Source organism: Carassius carassius, chromosome 14, assembly GCF_963082965.1.
Source record: "Carassius carassius chromosome 14, fCarCar2.1, whole genome shotgun sequence".
Classification (NCBI taxonomy): Eukaryota; Metazoa; Chordata; class Actinopteri; order Cypriniformes; family Cyprinidae; genus Carassius; species Carassius carassius.
Window position 1 is genome coordinate 17,155,961 of NC_081768.1, and position 20,699 is coordinate 17,176,659.

At 35.0% G+C, this 20,699-nt stretch overlaps 1 protein-coding gene and 1 long non-coding RNA gene across 3 annotated transcripts in view; one reads left to right on the plus strand and one right to left on the minus strand.

Annotated features, from left to right (window-relative positions):
* Positions 1-20,699, plus strand: part of LOC132157207 (uncharacterized) — a 212,484-nt gene that overhangs the window by 104,836 nt on the left and 86,949 nt on the right. The gene's annotated exons all lie outside the window — the stretch shown is intronic.
* Positions 1,482-17,689, minus strand: gabra2a (gamma-aminobutyric acid type A receptor subunit alpha2a). Of its 2 annotated transcripts, XM_059566427.1 has the most exons (10): positions 17,525-17,689; positions 17,032-17,116; positions 15,987-16,102; positions 14,995-15,062; positions 8,444-8,664; positions 6,546-6,628; positions 6,306-6,449; positions 6,060-6,212; positions 3,926-4,128; positions 1,482-3,081 (listed from the first exon to the last, which is right to left on the minus strand). In XM_059566427.1, the coding sequence occupies exons 2-10, from the start codon at positions 17,100-17,102 to the stop codon at positions 2,785-2,787; spliced, it is 1,356 nt and encodes a 451-aa protein (XP_059422410.1). In that variant the 5' UTR covers positions 17,103-17,116; positions 17,525-17,689; the 3' UTR covers positions 1,482-2,784. The 2 variants fall into 2 exon arrangements, with proteins under 2 accessions (XP_059422410.1, XP_059422411.1); XM_059566428.1 differs by lacking the exons at positions 14,995-15,062; positions 15,987-16,102; positions 17,032-17,116; positions 17,525-17,689 and adding an exon at positions 9,778-10,764.

The following is a 20,699-nucleotide window of genomic DNA, read 5'->3' on the forward strand; positions in this document are numbered from 1 at the left end:
TTAATGTAGTACTGTCTTTCTCTGTTTAGCCTTGTGTGGGCATTGATAGCTGTATTGCATACAGACAGATAACGATTCCATAACCAAAAGAAATAAGCTGGGAAGCCCCACCGTTATACTATTATAGCAAGATCTTAGATAAATGTGCATGGATTCCCGGTTCTCCATTCAGCGCTGCTAATCTCAAATTCTGCTGGTTAGTCAAAGCAGAGTCGGCTACACTCTTAAAAATAAAGGTGCTTCAAAAGGTTCTTCAAGCAACGCCATAAAATAATCATTTTTGGTTCCACAACGAACAATTAGATCAAAAACCATCTCTTTTACACCTTTTTGTAATCTGAAGAACCTTCTTTCGCCACAAAGGTTCTTCAGATTTTAAAGGTTCTTTATGGAACCATTTAGACAAACGGGTTCTTCTATGGCATCGTGAACCACCTTTATTTTTAAGAGTGTACACAAAAATCTCTCTGAAAGAACGGAGAGAAGGATGAAAAAGGCAAGGATATGCAGAAAGACAATATTGTGTACGGTCACCAGTGAATCCTCTGTAGTGAATGGGTGCCGTCAGAATCAGACTTAAAACACAAATAATCAAGTAATCCATGTTCCATTTAATAACATCTTGTGATGCGAAAAACAAGTCTGTTATCAAGACATTTTTAGCTTCAAACTGTTGCTTCCAGATAAAATATAAATCCTCTTACTATTATTGCTTTTTCCAGAGAAATATATGCAAAGATCAAGCACTGTCTACGAGTACAAAAAGTCCAAAACAGTTCTAAACAAATTCTTTGGTTGATTTTGATGTGAAAGGACAACAAGGATGGACATTTTCCTGGAGGATGCGTTATTATATATTATGAACTATTATTTTGTCCAGAAAGGACGGTTTAACCTTAAAACGCTTATATGATGGATTTGTTTCTTACAAACATACAGCTTTTCACTTCACAAGATATTAATGGATGGACTGGAGCGGCATGGACTACTTGTGAATTATTGCGACGTTTTTCTCAGTTTTTTAAACTCTCATTCTGATGGCACCCATTCACTGCAATTCTGATGAAGAAACAAACTCATTGACATATTGGATGGCCTGGGGGTGAGTACATTTTCAGCAAATTTTAATTTTTGGCTGAATATTCCTTTAACTTGATGCACTAAAAAACAAAACTGAAATAAATATGAATTTAAAAAAAGACAGAAAACCTAAACAGAAATGACCAAACACAACAATATTACTAAAACGTTTAATTTAATATGATAACAGAATACATAAAAACAAACAAAAATTACTTCAAAGTTTTTATAGAAACTATAAAAGGATTTCACAATAACACTGGTTTGTGCTGTGCGGTTGTGAAGCTGAGTTTTTTTTTTTTAATTTTTTTTTTTTAGCAATAAGGACCATGATATTTTTGAGTTGCAGAGTGGGGCACAAACACGACCACCCACACAAAAAGGAGAGTAACTGAGCCATGTTGGATTTGACAACACTTTATTTCAGTCAACAGGGGAGCTGTCTCTTTGCCCAGGCAGAAAACTGAGAACAATATGGCAAATTGAAAAGCTGTTAAAAGTAAGCCCACAGTAGTTCATTACTCTTGTCGGGATTGTTGATGTTAGTAATGAAAACTCTGAATGTTTGACAAATGATATATTGAGCGAACAGTACATTTTGATTCCCATTTTCATAGCATCATTAGGCGAATATATCATACTGAGAAGCCCATTACAACCATTATCTGCATTAATCATGAAGCTACAATAGACATATCTTGAAAATCCCATATAAACAACATCATATCACTGTTGCAACATTAAGCTAATGTGAGTATCAGTGGCCTGGACCTTAGAAGCATCACTGTTTGAGTAACATATACAGAACACCGACACATTGCTCTCACTTCAACACAAGCAAATTTGAAATGTAAATCTGCCCAAAGTATGTGGGAAAAGCTCAGCAGCATTTTCTATTCACTGTGAACCAAAGAAACAGCAGTGGCTCAGATGCAGTGCTAATTCCACTTGAGACTGTGCTCATGGATCAAAGTGTCTACAACAATACAAAGCACTGTGGTACTTCAAACAAACTCATTGAATCATTTACCTTTAAACCATGTGTGGGTGTACACTTTCATTGATGGGGCATTGCTTACGGATGAGAATTATATGCACAGCTGCGTGATGTGCGTGAAAGCTTATATGCAATCAAAAAATAAAGTGCCATATTTAATTTGACTTGAAATGCTACATCTGTCAATATAAAGGTGCAGTGATCTGTCTTACAGATACTGTAGTGCAGTTATAACAAAACAACACAGCTATCACATTTAGTATGTATGCGCTTTCATTTTAAACAGTATAATGTCGTAAATGCACAATACCTGTGAGCTTAATTCATAATTTACCCAAAACACTGACATTAACCAAAGGAGGTTGATATTTTATAAATATATAATACACAAATGTAGTTAAATAAAAAAACAGAGGTCTGTATGAAAATGACAGTAAACACTGCGTAAAAAGGCAAGGAAAAAATCAGTTAAATACTCAGAAATCACACAACGACATACAAAAATAAAACTGTTGAAATAAGTTAATTTGTCCCGGTAAAGTATGATAAGAAACTCTTTACATTTTCCTGGCAGTGGTAAGATTGTAAGGAGGTTGTAAAAAGCGTTCATATCACAGATACGTCAAAGGTACACTAAAGAATTTGTACAAAATCTGCTATTATAATTTTGTAGTAGAGGAATGATTGTATGTGCAATAGCTAATGGCTTATTGGGAGGGCACCATGTTCTTACCACCAGGCTCTCTGTTGAGATACGTGGCCCAGTAAACCAGGTTAAAACTGCCAAAAAGCACTGGAAAGATTATGCGAGACATACGGTCAATCTTGCTGACGCTGTTGAAGGTCTTCAGTGCTTCTTTAGCCACTGGCAGAGCTTTACTGGGCTCCGCTGTGGCGCTCTTTGAGACTGTGGGCAGAGCAGAGTCCTTTGCAATGTGGGGCGCGTAGTTTGCCACGGCGACTGCATATGCGTTATTCTTTTTAATAACGGACATCTCCTTTTTCTGAAGTCAGAAGGAATTAGTCAACACAATGCTACAGTATCAGTCAATGACATTAAGCTAAATGTTATAATAGTATTAAAAAGAAACACGTAATGTCATACATTGTTCAAAATGATGGGAGTTTAAAAGTACAGTTCACTCAAAATAGAAAATTTGATGAAAATGTACTCACCCTAAGGCCATACAAGATATAGATGAGTTTATTTCTTCATCAGAACAGATTTGGAGAAATGTAATGTTACATCATTTGCTCACCAGTGGATGCTCTGTAGTGAATGGGTGCCACCAGAATAGAGTCATGAAAACATCACAATAATTCACAAGTATTCCACCACTCCAATCCATCAATTGACATCTTGGGACGTCAAAAGCTACGTTTATAATAAATCTATCATTAAGGTATAAATCCATTTTTAAATTCAAACCATTGCTTCCTGTTAAAACTAGTCCTCTGTCCATAATTTTGCTGTCTCCAGTGAAAAAGTTGTGTTGTGCAGTGTTGCTAACTCATTTTCAGAGAAAGTTGCTAAAGGAAGGTAAATTTGTTGCTAAATGACGTAGTAATGTCATTGTGTGATGACATCATTGATCCATTGGTGGGCAAGTGATGTAATTCTACATACCTCCAAATCTGTTCAGAGGAAGAAACAAACTCATCTACATCTTGGATGGCCTGAGGGTGAATACATTTTCAGCCAATAAAAATTTTTGGCTGAATTTTTCCTTTAACTGTGCTGAATTAACAGTGTTGATCTTAATATCCCCTCTTCTCAATGACAATAATCAAAGCTACCAGATGTGCTCCACTCCACAATCAAAGCCCGATCTGTGTCGTCATGGTTACCTTATCATTGACAATGCTCTTGCCATCCCAGGCCCAGCCGCGCTTGGTGAAGTAGTTTACTGTGGCAAACTCGATGAGAGCAGAGAAAACAAATGCGTAGCACACAGCGATGAACCAGTCCATGGCTGTGGCGTAGGCCACCTTTGGTAAAGAGTTTCGAGCGCTGATACTCAGAGTGGTCATCGTTAGCACTGTAGTTACACCTAGACAAAAATATGAACATAAACAACAAAAAAAGACTCAGTGAGTGCTGTATGTAGCGCATTAGTGCAGCATGCCTCTCTGCAAATAATTACCAGCATTTATGCCGTTCACTCATTTGTGGAAAAGACAGCACAGATGTACACGTGTAATCACAAATGCCCTGGGCTAATGATATGTTCATTTCAGCAGTCAGTCATGTGCCCTGAGTGGACCTCCTGTCTTCATTTTATATAGATGATCTTCTGTTTTTTGTAACCAATTTTAATGAATCTTTGCATCCTTCGGGAAAATAAATCAATCCAGATATATTCATCATTATAAACAGATATTAGGGAGAGAACAGAAAAATTCACAAAAATGTACAAAAATCTCACTTTAAACTGAAGACATTTCTTTCAGGTCGATAAAGGAATTTTCACTAGATTTGGATAGCTTTGTGGGGTGATTTTATACATAAGTGCATCTGCAAGGAAAATAAAAATAATGATAAACTGACTATAAAAAATGACTTTTTACTCTGAAGATCTGTTTAAATGCAATACATACTATTATGGCAGAATGATTTGGGGAAAAACTTTAAAAAATTGAGTTTACTCATAACAAAAACCAGCTCAAACCTCTTTCAGAAACCATAAAGTGCACAGTTTAGAAAGAAAAATCTTCCCACTGTTTTGAACCCATTCAGTACGACTATAATATAGTAATAATTTGTATGAATACTTTCATTTAGCAAGGATGCATTAATAGATTAAATGTTATGTAAGATTTTATTTCAAATAAATGGATAATAGCTCCTTTAATAAATTACATTTTAAAATACATTTAAATAAAAAACAGTTATTTTAAAGTCTAATGATAATTATTATTATTATTATATTATTATATTTTTGAACAGATAAATTCAGTCATAGTGAGACTTGTAATAGTATTATACTCACAATATAAAATAAAATTATTTGGTGTTTAATAAAAATCTTTTTAATTTTATATAGTAGTACAACTGTAAAACCAAAAAAACAAAAAACACACACAATTTATTTATTTTCAAATGTTAACCCATTGTGATTTTGGCAGTTTTCTTGCAAATAAATAAACGTGCAATCTGGTTGAGCCCATTTGCTATCTGTGCTGGTACTGCGCTGCACAGTGCATAATTCAATTTTGCCATTGTGATTTTTTTATTTTATTTCATCATGGCAGCATTAACTAATCAAATGATGGCCAAATGATCATATAACCAGCATATTTAAAAGCCAATTTACAATAGGTGACTGTATCACAGCGGTGGAGTAATGTTGTACAGTCCCAGTAATGTGTACCTTACACGGGTAGTTAACTGCATCCCCCGCAACTGAGCACTGATGCAAGATGTAGAATTATGGTGTGCAAATTACGTTCAGCAATTCATGAGTGTTTACTTCATTTGCATAATTCCTTTAGTAAATTGGCCACTAAAACAACAAACCATGTGAATAAAAGACGCTATCAGCGTTTCATTCTTATCGAATTCCCCCTGTGAGTCTGTGTTTAATTTAAATGTGTTTTGGATGCTCAGGCTTCCTCCCACTGAATGAAAAAAATACACACATTCACACACATAACTGGGCAAATTTTTCACCGACAAAAACACAGAAATACACACGGAGGCCAATTTTTATAGCTGTTTGCCTTCGCTTGCAGCCATTTCAAATTCATCCCTTGAGTTTAGAAGGAAATTAAAATTGCTAGAGAAAATCAAAAACTGCACACATTCTACATCAGCTTTACCCATGACTGCATCAGTAATTTAATCAGAACTACAAAATCAGCATGCTAAATTGATTTTTCATCGAAAAGATGTACACAGCCAACAAATAAATATGTGTCATAGTAAACTGAATTAAAAATCTTTCCACATAATGTTCTGATTGCACAACACATGCTCACCCACCAAAAACAGTGCGTGCTGGGACAGACTCTCGATTGAGCCAAAAAGAGACTTGGGATAAGATGACAGTCATTATGCAAGGCAGGTACGTCTGAATCACAAAGTACCCAATCTTCCTCTTCAGATGGAAATGGGCAGTCATCACTGTATATTCACCTTCACAGCAGGAGAGAAACACGAGTGAGGGAAGAAAGCTGGATAGGAGCATATGGATCCAGATCATTTTGGGACTGCTTGCGAATGTCTTACCAGTACTGGACTTGATGGTTTCCTTGCCAACAGTCTGTCCTGTTAAGTCATACTGGTTAAGTCTAGAACCATCTGGAGCTACTTCCACCGATAGGGTGGCATCACGTGTCCAAACATACGTCACCTCTGTCAGAGTGTAAGCATCTACACACAGACACAATATATTTAAATAAAACCCAAAGCACAGACAGACACTAAGCATCATAGGAATTAAAGTAATTGATTAGCATTTTTGCTTACAGCTGCCAAATTTAAGCGGACAGGAATGGAAGTCCATTGGAAAGTCCTCAAGATGCATCGGGCATTCTGCTTGCACTGTCAACCTGCACAAATACACAAACATTAAAATCAATCACCCCTTAAAATGATGTGTTCATACTAGGGCTGTCAGTTTAATTCATTCATTTAGTATATTTAGTTGTAAAAATCATAAAATGTATAAAAAAATGAATTTTCCCACCATTAGAGCAATTCAAGCTTACTGTTAATTATTTGAACTGAATATAACTGAATATAAATAACTGAAATAAATTAGAATATTCCATTTTGAGCTTGATTAGTTTGATTCATTTTGAGTATAAATACTGGGTACCTCTTGGGCTAGTTTAGAACATGCAACAACAATTATGGGAAAGACTACTGACTTGACAGTTGTCCAGATGATGAACACTGACACCCTTCACAAAGAGGGTAAGCCACAGAAGGTCAATTCTGAAAGGGCTGGTCATTCACAGAGTGCTGTATCAAAATATATTCATAGAAAGTTGACAGGAAGGAAAAAGTGTTGTAGGAAAAGGTGCACAAGCAACAGGGATGACCACAGCCTCGGGAAGATTGTCAGGAAAAGCTGATTCAAGAACTTGGGAGAGCTTCACAAGGAGTGGACTGAAGCTGGAGTCAGCGCATCAAGAGTCACCACACTCAGACGTCTTCAGGAAAAGGACTACATCTGTCACATTCCTAGAACCAAGCCACTCCTGAACCAGAAAAAACATTAGAAGCATGTCACCTTGGGTAAGGAGAAAAAGAACTGGACTGTTGCTCAGTGGTCCACAGTCCTCTTTTCAGATGAAAGTAAATTGAAAATGGAAGATGAAAATTCATTTCATTTGGAAATCAAGGTCTGGAGTCTGGAGGAAGACTGGAGAGGCACACAATCCAAAGTCCAGTGTAAATTTTCTGAAGTCAGTAATGATTTGGGTGCCGTGACGTCTGCTGGTGTTGGTCCATTGTGTTTTATCAAGTCCAAAGTCAGTGCAGCCATCTACCAGGAGATTCTAGAGCACTTTATGCTTCCATCTGCTGACAAGCTTGGAAATGCTGATTTCATTTAGCAGCCAGACTTTAGCACCTGCCCAAAGTGACAAAACCACTTTCAAGTGGTTTGATGACCATGATATTACTGTGCTTGATTGGCCGGCCAACATGCCTGACCTTAACCTCAGAGAATCTATGGGGTATTGTGAAGAGGAAGATAAGTAACATCTGACAAACAATACAGAGGAGCTGATGCTATCAAAGCAACCTGGGCTTCAATAACGCCTCTGCAGTGCCACAGGCCGATCACCTCCATGCCACACCGCATTGAAGCAGTAATTCGTGCAAAAGGAGCCCCAACCAAGTATTGAGTGCATAATTAAACCTGCTTTGGAGATCTTGAACATTTCTGCTTTGTATTTTTTTTTTTTTTTTTTTTTTTATTGATCTTTGAGAAAATATTTTACATTTTTGAGATGCAGAATTTTTAATTTTCCTAAGCTGTAATTCATACCCATCAGAATAAAAAAAATATATATAATAAATAAACAGTACAAACACATATATCTAAACACAAAAATTTGGATGCAGTTAATTGTTTGACAGTCCTAAAAAAAAAATCTTACTGGCTAGTTTGAACGATAGTGCAGAAATGGTTTTTGGTCTTAAGATTTTAATTAATTTTTTTAAGGCATTTGTGTATATTGAAGTGGAAATGAAAACAATATATTGACTTCTATAGCCATTTTTTGTAATGCTTTTCAGTTATATTGATTTTGGGGACTTTTCTTATGAAATGTTGATAAATGTGATTGATTTTGAATAGTTTGATGAAATAATCAGCATTAAATTAATTTATTTGATAATCCTAGTACGGGTACCTCATGGTGTACAGTAGAGTGCCATTCTCCATAATCCGCAGTAGTTTGTTGGGCATGGTCATGTTGTGAGCCACAGATTTCTTGCCGTTGTGAAAGAAAGTGTCTGGAGTCCAGATTTTACTGGCCATCAGGTTGTTGAGACGCAGGATGTTCATTGGCCCGTTAAACTTCAGCCGCTCGTCTGTCCAGCGCTGACGGAAAAACACATCCACTGTGTATTCCTGAGAATGGAGTGACATACCAGGGGAGATAAGAGTGCAAGAGTGCAAGACATTCTGCAGTGCTGATGTGTGCATCAGACAAAATATACCTGACACAGAAAATATATTTTCATTCAGTGTGGAATCCAAAGTCTAAATGATGCTGTTAGTCTATTTCAACTTGGTTTTATTAAAAAATATATTATAAGGATAACCACTTGAAAAGTTGAGTTTAATTTATTAAAACAAACAAAAAAATTTAATTAATCATTGATGCATTTAATTTATCAAAAGAGACAATATAAACATGTATAATGTTAAAAAAAGATTTATATTTTTTAACTTTCTGTTCATCAAAGAATCCTGATAAAAATGTAGCAATGTTTCCACAAAACTATTACGTTGTTTTCAACATTCGCAATAAGAAATGTTTCTTGTGCAGAAAATCAGCATATTAGAATGATTTCTGAAGGATCATGTCATAATGAAATAATGGCTGCGGAAAATTCAGGTTTGCCATCACAGCAATAAATTCAAATGTAATGTTTTAAAATAAATAAATGTTAAATAAATTACATTTGAAATACTTTTAATTATTTAAATAAAAAAGAGAAAAATATAATTTTAAATTGTAACAGTATTTCAAAATATTAGTGTTTTTACTCTATTTTTGATACCTTAGTGAGCATAAGAGGGGGGGGGAATCCTACTAACACTTTGAACCTTTGAATAGTAGTGTAAATTTTAGGAATATTAAAATATACTTGTAGTATTTATATATCCTACTTTTTTGTAGTTCAGGATGAATCAGAAAGAGCTTTATTGCCAGGTATTTTTACACATTTGAGTGTAAACAGAATGACAGTGACAGACAAGACACAGATAATAAAATATAAAACATATTTAAAGAAAATATACAAAATATACAAAATGGGCAATGGATGGTATTTGTGTCTACAGGTATGTTATGTACTAATGAAACTGAAATTTGATTTTAAATCTCAGATATTCAATGTGGTCTCAGAAAAGTATTAAAAATAAGACTGAATGCTCTCCCTCAGTAAGTGCCAGCAACTTTTTAGTTCACTCAGTATGTTCATTGTCTGTGTGTAATGTGTGTTTCATCATCCTCACTATAGTACTAGAAAGTGGCAAAGTGTCAGAAGCGCTCCACATCACTGCATTATATCCCAATCCCTCGGGCACTGCGCTGCCATGCACCGACCCCCAGAGTGAAGGCGGGCATCCAGTTTCCATGGCAGCACAGAGACAGAAAACACAATGTTATGTACGTAAGCGATAATACTTATTCACTTCCACACACTCATACAGGAAACATAATATTGTGTGACAGTACATGCTGTCACTGGAGTGCCAGGGCTTCCCAGCAATCACAGGCCCCATCTGTAATGCTTCATTTCCTTCTCATTCTTCCATCCATCCTGCATCAACTTTCACAATCTCAATATCATACAGAATGGAACAAACCTATTATGGGTCTATACTAAGTTAATTCCAGTACTATTATAAAATCTAAAACCTTCATCTTGGACAAACTTTGAGGAAAGCTTGCCTGATCATTTGATATTCTTGCTAACGTCTTGCAACATTACCCTCCATTATGCAGGATAACTCCTCAAGCAAAAAGACAATTCTTGTCACTTTCCATTCTGTCATATCAAAACCACACGGCCTGAAGGGAGTGGCACAGTAAGACTGATAAAAATAACCTGCTTTTGTGATCCTCCATAGTATATGTCTATTTTAAGGCATTATATTGTTCAAAGGAACATGAAATTGTGGAACACTAGACTGATCATTCAAAAGGGAGGGGGCAAATAGAAAGATTTATGTGAAACAACACTAGATTTAATACTGAAGATTTAGTATATCTTTGACCATAACAGGATCAGTTACAGCAATATTATAAATTCTTTAAAGGGGTCATGAAATGAGAAATCTAAATTCTCTTGATCTTTTGATATATAAGAAGTCATTGTGCTATAAAAACATTATGTACGTTTTAGAGTTCAAAATTTTCTCATTGGTCTAAAATTAGCTTATACTGAAGCCAGTCTTCCAAAATGACAAGTTGTGGAATGTGTCACTATATGATGTAATAGTATGAATGAACCAACCCGATCTCATGAAAATGTGTATAAATAGTACGCCAAATTAATAAAAAATATTGCTTTATTGATATGCAAAAATTGACATATGCACGTCAACAAATTTCATATCATACGCATGCATAAACTGTGTATTATATGCATGTCAACAAATTTCTTATCATATATACGTGAAAACTGAGTTTTATATGCAAGTCAACAAATTCGTATCGCATGCACGCGAAAACTGCATATTATATGCATGACAACAAATTTCTTATCATATTAATGGGGAAACTGAGTATTATATGCACGTCAACAAATTTCAGATCATATGCACATGAAAACTGCATATTATATTCACGTCATCAAATATCGGATCATATGCACTCAAAAACTGCATATTATATTCACATCAACAAATTTCGTATCATATGCACGTGAAAACTGCGTATAATATTAAGGTCATTAAATATTGGATCATATGCACTCAAAAACCGCATATTATATGCACATCAACAAATTTTGTATCATATGCAAGTGAAAACTGCGTATTATAGGCACGTCAACAAATTTTGTATCATATGCAAGTGAAAACTGCGTATTATAGGCACGTCAACAAATTTTGTATCATATGCAAGTGAAAACTGTGTATTATATTCACATCAACAAATTTCGTATCATATGCAAGCGAAAACTGCGTATTATATGCATATATCATAGGCACGCCAAAGTCCATTTTTATGTATCAGTACCACTAGTTTCTGTTTTTTTTTTTGTTGGCATACTATGTATAAGCATTTTCATTAGACCAAGCACGGATAAGCACCACCTCCTGCTTCTACATCATGCCTGTTTAGCCCCGCCTACCAATTCGCGCACAAATTGTATATAAAGAGAGAGATGATTTTTAATGAAGTTCTAGACTGCGTCACTTTCAGACCATGTCACTTGAAATGTTCTGAAAGAGTAAAACTAAAAGATGAGGCTGCGCCAACTATATTGGTTCCGACAGTAATGTCACTGATTTTATTACATGGTCACTATTGCTTTGTCTCTTCTTACAGATAATTTGATATAAGTATTTATGTGATTTTGACCTAAATGACAGCAGCGTTCATCTATAAGGGATATACTGTCAAACGTTTTCACAACTGTTATCAATCATAGCAGTGGGTGTATATTTCAGAGTCTAAAATCAGATGGGTGGGTTAAAAACACGACAAAAAATAGCCAGTATGATTCAGTATGAAATATCCAAATTATTTTATTAATCATTTTTTTCAATTTCTTCTAAAATCAATGTCAAGAAATCCAACTATCCTGGGCTGCGTTTCCCAAAAGCTTCGTAAGCCTAAGAAGTTCATAAAAATGACCGTACGTCTGATCTTAATATTATGGTCGTTTTCCCAAAAGCATCGTAACTTAAGTAGCACTTAAAAATCATCGTAGATCTACGAGTGCTCTGGAGTAATCGTAAAGCCGTAAGTGCATCGTAAAAAGACAGATGTATGCGGTCACCTGCAGGGCCGGGTTTCCTGATAACGGTTGATCTTAGCGATTAAGAACGTTTTCTATGAGTAATTTTGCAATTGTTCGTTATTGTTTCACGTGCATTTCCCAACAATGCACTTAACACAGTTGCACGTAGCTGTGCTCTAAGTGCTGCTTAGCAGTCGCTCTCCATTTATCAAGTGCTGAAATGTCACCTTATAGAATGGCTCTTCACTGTAGTACACTATCGTTTATAAACGTTAACCTAATGCTGCATTCCAGACAGACTACTTGGATATAATAACTATAATACAATACAATATTATATTATAGTCTACAATATTTTACTTTACATAATAATATATAATTGTGACGAGTGTCGCAGGTGTCACTCATCTCCAATCACTCCACCGGCCTCGATCCTGTTCCCACGTCCCTCGGCCCCGCCCCACTCGTCACAATAATATACTTTATATACTTATATATAATGTTAGGAAAAAAATGTTAGCCTGAAAGCACTGTCTGCTAAATGCATAAATTTATTTAAATTTATTTATTTATATACATTATAGAGAGAGAGTTAGACATCAATATATAGCTGGTTTTCGTGCACTTCAGCAAGTCATTGACATATACCCCCCCAGTCTTTGAAGCATTTCCTACATTACTTCTTTTATTCTTTTTTTCAGTCATTTAAATGTGTATTTCTACATTTTCCTGCCCTTTTTAATTAATTCATTTATAAATTAATAAAAAAAAAACTAAAGAAAACGAGTTATAAAGTGTACAATAAAGCACAATTAAATCATTTTATTATAATCACATTGCGCTTGAATCAAGTTAAAGGTGTAATCTGCCGATTGTGCTGCAGGTGACCGCATAAATCTGTCTTCTTACGATGCACTTAGGGCTTTACGATTACTCCAGAGCACTCGTAGATCTACGATGATTTTCAAGTGCTACTTAAGTTACGATGCTTTTGGGAAACAGACCATAATATTAAGATCATACGTACGATCGTTTTTACGAACTTCTTAGGCTTACGAAGCTTTTGGGAAACGCAGCCCAGGACAATAAGCAGATTACACCTTTAACTTTATTCAAGTGCTTTATTCATGTGATTATAGTTAAATTTGAATTTATAAATGAAATAATTAAAAAGTGAAGAAGAAAATACACATCTAAATTAAATGACTGAAAAAAAAAATAATAAAAAAAAGTAATGTAGGAAACATGCTTCAAAGACTGGGAAAAATAGGGATAAAGTAAAATAAATAAATAAATAAAACTATCAATGACTTACTGATGGGCAGCCATCTTAGGCCTGGAAATAAAGTCTTTACAAATATACTTATAACCGTTATATTATATTATATTATATTATATTATATTATATTATATTATATTATATTATATTATATTATATTATATTATATTATATTATATTATATTATATTATATTATATTATATTATATTATATTATATTATATTATATTATATTATATTATATTATATTATATTATATATTTGAGCTGTCTGTAATGCAGCATTAGGTTAACATTTCAATAAACGAGCATGTATCCTACTACAATTACGAGCCATTCTATAAGGTGACATTTCAGTACTTGACAAATGGAAAGCGACTCCTAAGTAGAGCATAAAGCACGGCTAAATGCGACTGTGTTAAGTGCATTTTTGGGAAACGCACATGAAACAATAACAAACTTTCATAAAAGTATTCATAGAAAACACTCTTAAGTGCAAAGATCAATTGTTATTGGGAAACCCGGCCCTGGACATTACATTGTAATTGGCCTGGATTCAGTTTTTTAGCAGTATAGTATAAAGTTATAGCATCAATCATCTTAGTTGTTGCCATAATTTATATATCTACAATACCATTTCAAAGTTTGTGGTATACATATATATATATTTTTTTTTACTGAAATATATTGAAATAATAGAAAACAGGTATCTGAACTTGTAATAATAGTAAAAAATATTTCTGTTTTATTTTATTTTTTATCAAATAAATGTAGCCTTGATGACTGTAAGAGACTTAATGACTTAAGATAAGGTACCGTACATTTAAACATTATTTAGGATGCACATTAATACTGTGGAAACCTGTAGAGAGACGTTATAGAGCAGTGATATGTTTGATATTATTTACAAAATCATGCAAATCTCTCGCTAGAGTCTGACTGGGTTACTCATCGCAGGTGATGACTGAAGAAATGAGAAACACTGCAGATTCAAGCAATGTACTCTGGTAAATCATGATTTCCCAAAAACACCCAACTGACAGAAATACCCAGTGTGATGATCGTCCTGACATAATACAGTATTTAGGAACAGAAATTTTTCTAGTACAGGATAGTGAGAGTGTTCAGTGGGGTTAGGAAAACACACCACTGGCCAGTAAAAGATGATACATAATGAATGAATGAATGAATGAAAAATCCCTTTTCTTCCATCTCTTTCTCTATTCTAAATATTTGAGAGCAGACAGTGTGAAGTGGGGGAAAAGAAGAGTACTGAGAAAAGCTTTTAGCCAGCAGCAGGTACCAAATGCTATGAATAGACAACAGATGGAAAACAAGGATTGAAGGAGAGAGAGATGATGTGGTATAAAGGAGAAAAAAGTGAGATAACCAACACGAAAATATAAAATATTTCTGATAAATATTATCTGACTCTCACTATACAGCACACAAATCATCTAATGTGAGAAGAGGGATGTCTTACCATGTCCGTATCTGATACTGGTCCAAAACTGGTCACATAGATATCGGTCTTCACCTCCGTCACTCGATCTATGTCACACAGCAAAATTAAACGCCAAATTACAATGTTATCAACAAGGAACTCCTCTTTTATAAGTCTACTCAAGTATAACGTGCTATATGGTTGTGAACGACTTAAATTTCAGCCCGCTCCTCGCATAAAACTACTGTAGACTTGGAATATAGCAGATGAGTCATGTTTTTTGAAGCTTGATAAATCCGCATCCACTTTCCTGAATGGGAAACAGAAGCTCAGATATTCTGCCTGAGATTTCATTTGTGTTTCACAGATGAAGGGAAACTAATTTGGTGTTCAAATGACATTGAGGTGAAAAAAAGACAGTTAACTGTTACTTTAGCTTATCTTTAGTGGAACCATGGCAACACTTCATTCTGGCTCTTGGCTCGACTGCATGTCCACTGACTCCTGTGAATGCGTTTTTGTGTGCTAGTCTCTCTAAATCTCAAAAAGGAAACACTCATAAGAAATCTATTTGCCTCATGGTGGGCATCGCTCGATTCATGATGTCATATATTTTGCCAAGCTCAGAGCTTCCAAACATTAACAAGGGCCACATAAATATATATTAACACTGGCAGACGACACAGGCAGGGTTTGTTGATTGTTAAGTGGAGATGAGATTGCTGGCTTATTTAGTCAGGCATGGCTCAAAATTTCTCAGGTCATCAACACCTCATTATAATTAGTTTATCAGTGGTAAAATCAGGTCAGAGTGACAATGCACATAAACAATGAGTCACTTAAATGTTTTACACATAATGACACATTTTACTAATTTCAGCCATTATTTTTTATCTTGTTGTGCTATTTATAAATTTCCTAAACAGAAACAACACAGTCACAGTAACTTATTAATAGATCATAAAGTGCATATAACTATAATATCAACATCAGGAAATGTGACACAGCACTGATTCCCTAGGTGTTCTTACCTCCAAGACCAGGTCTCAGCCTGTTGTCATAACCATCAAGCAGTCGGTCCAAGATCCGTGTGAAGAGGGTAATGTTGTTTTTAAAGGCATCTGAGCCGGATACATCTGTCTCAGAACTACACAAGATACATTTGGCATCTCAAAAGTCTGTTACATAAACATATGCTACTGAGCTGCATGCAGAAAAAGCTGTTCTCTACAAACCTTGTCCCATAAAGTTATGAGAGGATGACCATCTGGCAAAAGCACAAGCATGACAGCTGTACCAAAACACCTGAGACTTCATCTTAGCAAACTTGTCTCCAAACGCCCAATCTATTAATGATTCCCTCTAGGTGCGCGCATATTTACATATGTTTCTATAATTAGCTTTTTGTAAATAATCATTTTGTGATCACAAGTATGTATTCAAATATTGACTTTTACAAAAAAAAAAAAAAAAGATTTTTGCTTTAAAATATTATCAAAATGATTATCTGTGGTGGTAATTCAACATGCTGTCTATTAAGATGAACTGCATTGAACTCAGAACATTCAGTATAAGGGGCAGTTCACCTAAAAATGAAAATTCTGTCATCATTTACTCACCCTCATGTCCTTTTAAAACATGCTTGACTGATGTTCCTCTGAGGAAGATTTTTTGAGAAATGCTGGTAACCAAACAGTATTGGTGACCATTGACTTCCGTTGTATGGACATAAAACAAAACATAAACGATTTTCTCCAAATTTATTTTATATTCCACAGAAGAAAGAAAGTTATGCAAATTTAGAAACAACATGAGGGTGAGTAAATGATGACAGAATTTTAATTTTGGGTGTTGTGATATTAACTTTAAACTAGTCTATTTATTTATGTCTATTTTAATATATATTGTTTCTTTTTGGCAGTATTGTAAATGGTTACAATCATACCAAAAAGCTTTTTTTGGGGGGGAGAGAGAGGTTGTGATAACCACACGTTTATTGGGTTTTATCTTGAAATAATATAAAAAATCCGCGCGCTCTCTCTTGAGAAAAAAAAAAGGGTATTTTGTTTTGCTTACCATGCACGCCATAAAGCCAGCAGAAACAGGTAGACTAGAAATCCATGCGAATGACCCCATAGCCTAGTCATTGTTGAGTTATTCCCTGTCAAAGAAGTTATTTCAGTCTTCAGGACAGTCTTACAAATTATTTACATGAGAATGAATCAAGGCAAAACTTACAGTGACATTTATTTCTGCTTGTAAGCGTTTTGCGTTTGCGCACACGCATTTCTCCAGAGCGCGCACTAATGGTCATAAACTGGAGCCAGCGAGACTTTTGTGTTTCAAAAGTTTTACATTTTGAAACTGTTGCAAATATAACAGCCATGCCTACAGCGTATTTACATTTTAAATGAGATAAATTAAACCTGTTCAAACAGAAGAAGAATCGTGTGTAAAACTGTCGCTGTCACTGTCGCTAAGTTTAGATGTTCAAAATGTTCACAGCCCCAGGAAACTGATCGATAATCTACAAAACCAAAGAAAAAATGTAAAATATACAACAAATTACCTTGGTTTCACCGAAGCGCAGCTCCTTTGAGACAAAAAAAATAAGAAAAGTTGTGCCCCTCGAGCTCACGCTTCCACAGGCGTCTCATCCGTAGATTCACGGAGACTCCCAGGGCGCGCGCAAAGGCATATAGACTGGCACGTGAGCTAACTGATAAGTGAGATATGCCTTCTTCTGCGGATCTTTACGGAAACAGTCCAGGTGCGTCCCCTAGTAACCAAGAGTCAAGACACAACCTGTCTGTATAGCCTAAGCTGCTCATGTGAGGACTGATGCGGCTTGTATGAAATCCATATAGTCTAGGCGTGAGCCTGGAGAGCATCAAGTAGCCAAAAGACGCAAGAGGGGACACCGGGTCCTAGAGCCAGCACAGCTCACACTTTTGAACACTGGAGAGCGCATGGACATCAGGACTACACATCAATTACATTTATTCCACCTGTTGGATAAAATAAGTAATAGTAGCTGATAAATCATTTTGCCATTTCTCACTCTTATGTCTTTCCAAACCTGTATGTATGAAATTGTTTGTGTAAAATAAGAAAATATATTTTGGAAAAATGTCTCGGTATTTATTTTGTCCACGCAAAGGAAGCCACTGGTCACCAAAATGGTTTCCAGTATTATTAAAAATATATTTTACTTACACTTCAGCATAGTATTTCTTAGATGTTCAAAGGTTAGCTTTCTTCAGGCTCTCCAAGGCTGCATTTATTTGATTAAAAATACAGAAATATTGTGAAATATTATTCCATTTTAAAATAACATTTTAATTGTAATATATTTTCAAATGTAATTCATTCATGTGATGACAAAGCTGAATTTTCAGCATCATTTTCAGCATCATTTATTTATTTATCTTGTGGAAACCATTTAGATTTTTTGAAAGTTCAAAAGGACAGCATTTATTTGAAATAGAATACTTTTTTAACATCATAAACATTAGAAGATTATATATATTTGAACAGTTTTATGTGCCCTTTTCTGAATACAATATATATATATATATATATATATATGAAGAGTTCAGATGCAAAAGCCTCTAAGTGCCATCTGAACTTTTCATTTAAAATTAGGATGTTTATCAACCTCCTATGCTTAGGTTGAGTCATTTTACTTAAATTGCAATGTGCAGGTCCTTTTCCAGGCTATTAAAGTGAAATAACTGAACATAAATATAGGAGCCTGATAAAAATCCAAATTTTAGATGAAAATTTCAGATGGCACTTAGAGGCTTTTGCATCTGAACTCTTCATATATAAACAGGTAATCACAATCATCAGGTGTACCAATCCAAGTATAGAGACCACATATGAAGTGTGCAAGATATTCACATCTCTATCAAGTCTCGGTTCAATCCAACATAATCCATGTCATACTTCACTTCTGAAGATAGGGTTCTTGCATCCATCATTTAGTCTTTGTCAAATTATCATGTAAAAAAACATTCTGTCGAAGTGGTTTACATTGTAGACAAAGTGCAGGACCAAATTAGTAATTCTTGTGAAAACCAACAAGCAGCCAACTCGTAGGACATACATTACATTTTTTAGTCTCAGCATTTTCATAAATATTCAGTTCATTCAAACATTTTCCTGTATTGCTTAAAACTATCCTCTTTCTCCTGGAAATGCCGGTTTAGGATGGATGTGTAATAGGTTACCTGTGTGGTGGTGCAGTAGCCCAGTAGTCTTTCAGCACTGTGCTCTTGGGTTTAAAATTTACTCAGGTCATCCCAGAGTTTGCATTTTTTCTTTTGCGCAAATTTAGCATTTTCTCATTTGCTCACCATGGATCCTCTGTAGTTAATTAGTGGCATCAGAATGAGAGACCAACAGCAGATAAAGACATCACAATAATCCACAACCCAACTCCAGTCTATCAATTAATGTGTAGTGAAGTGAAAAGCAGTGCGTTTGTAAAAAACAAAACCATCAGACACAGTCATTTCAAAACAAACTCATCTACATCTAGGATAGCCTGAGGGTGAGTACATTTTCAGAAAAACACAAAATTCATTTTGGATTGAGCTACTGCTTTAAGCTCAGGATACTCTTGGGAAACTTTTTTATGTTTAATAAGTGCAATATCCTGCAGCCCAGTGTTGGTCAGATCATATTCTGAAACCAAAGAAAAGACAACACATTGTTACAAATATCAAGTGCCTATTCTATCTTTCAACACCAAGCAATATTGGCTGCAATATATTGACATTCCATGAGTACAGTTTAAGTGTTAATTTGTGATTTTATACACAGGCCAATATACACAGAATGATTAAAAAATGTAGGTTTGTTTCACACCCTCAGATAAACAAGGGAATGTGTATTTGTAATAGGATACATTTATAGTTTTTTGTTGTTGGTGTTGTTGTTTCTTTTAAAAACACACAAGCATTTTAATGCCATTGTAGGTACCTGCATGAGTGAAGTATGTAAATGACCTCCATCGGCTAAACCCAAGAACCTGGAGGTGAGATTATACTGCCACCTGCTGCCCAGGACAGAATGTGCTTCTGCGGAAATAGAATTAAAACCAGAATTTCTTTTGTTAAACACATAAAGTAGCTCTAAAGAGTGTTTAAAAAAGGTTTTTAAAAAGGTGGTCAATGATGTGCTTTTTTTAAGTAAAATGACATTTGAATGTTTCCCCAAAACACCTTCACTGTCACCCTCACATGGAGGACACCTGTTGAAGTGCTCCAGAAATTGCTCTGTAAACCTCATTTTGGAACATTTCTTCTAAAGGTTTTTTTTTATATATATTTATTTATTTTTGCATCATCTTTGGTTAGTAAATTACATATTTTTATTCACAAGTCAGCATTCTCTAACATAGTTTTACTGCAAACTGAGATGATTTCAATATTGCCACCTGTCAACGCTGTACCACAGTGGAACTGAAGTCATGTATTTCCCCATAGGGCTTTTTTATAGATAGTAACATCAATAATATGATTGCAGTTATTTATTTATGTGAGGTGTTTATGGTAGTATAGTTGTATTTATATTTTAATAATAACATTATTTATTCTTTTCAGAAAATTAATACAGCTATATTTTACGGAAAGGGCAATAAGAAAAGTGCAGAGTTGGATGTCATGTGACGACAATGAGGATGAGTTAGCCTTCAGAGACCATAACGATGAGTGTGTGTGGATCTGTATATGTGTCTG

Bases quoted from the DNA above. Each gene is read 5' to 3' on its own strand.
- gabra2a (XM_059566427.1), bottom strand. From the start codon at position 17,102: ATGACTAGGCTATGGGGTCATTCGCATGGATTTCTAGTCTACCTGTTT. The intron at 15,063-15,986 runs GTAAGAACACCT...TGTGTGACATAG, and splicing joins GCTGAGACCTGGTCTTGGAG to ATCGAGTGACGGAGGTGAAG. The intron at 3,082-3,925 runs GTAACCATGACG...TTCTGACTTCAG, and splicing joins AGAGCATTGTCAATGATAAG to AAAAAGGAGATGTCCGTTAT.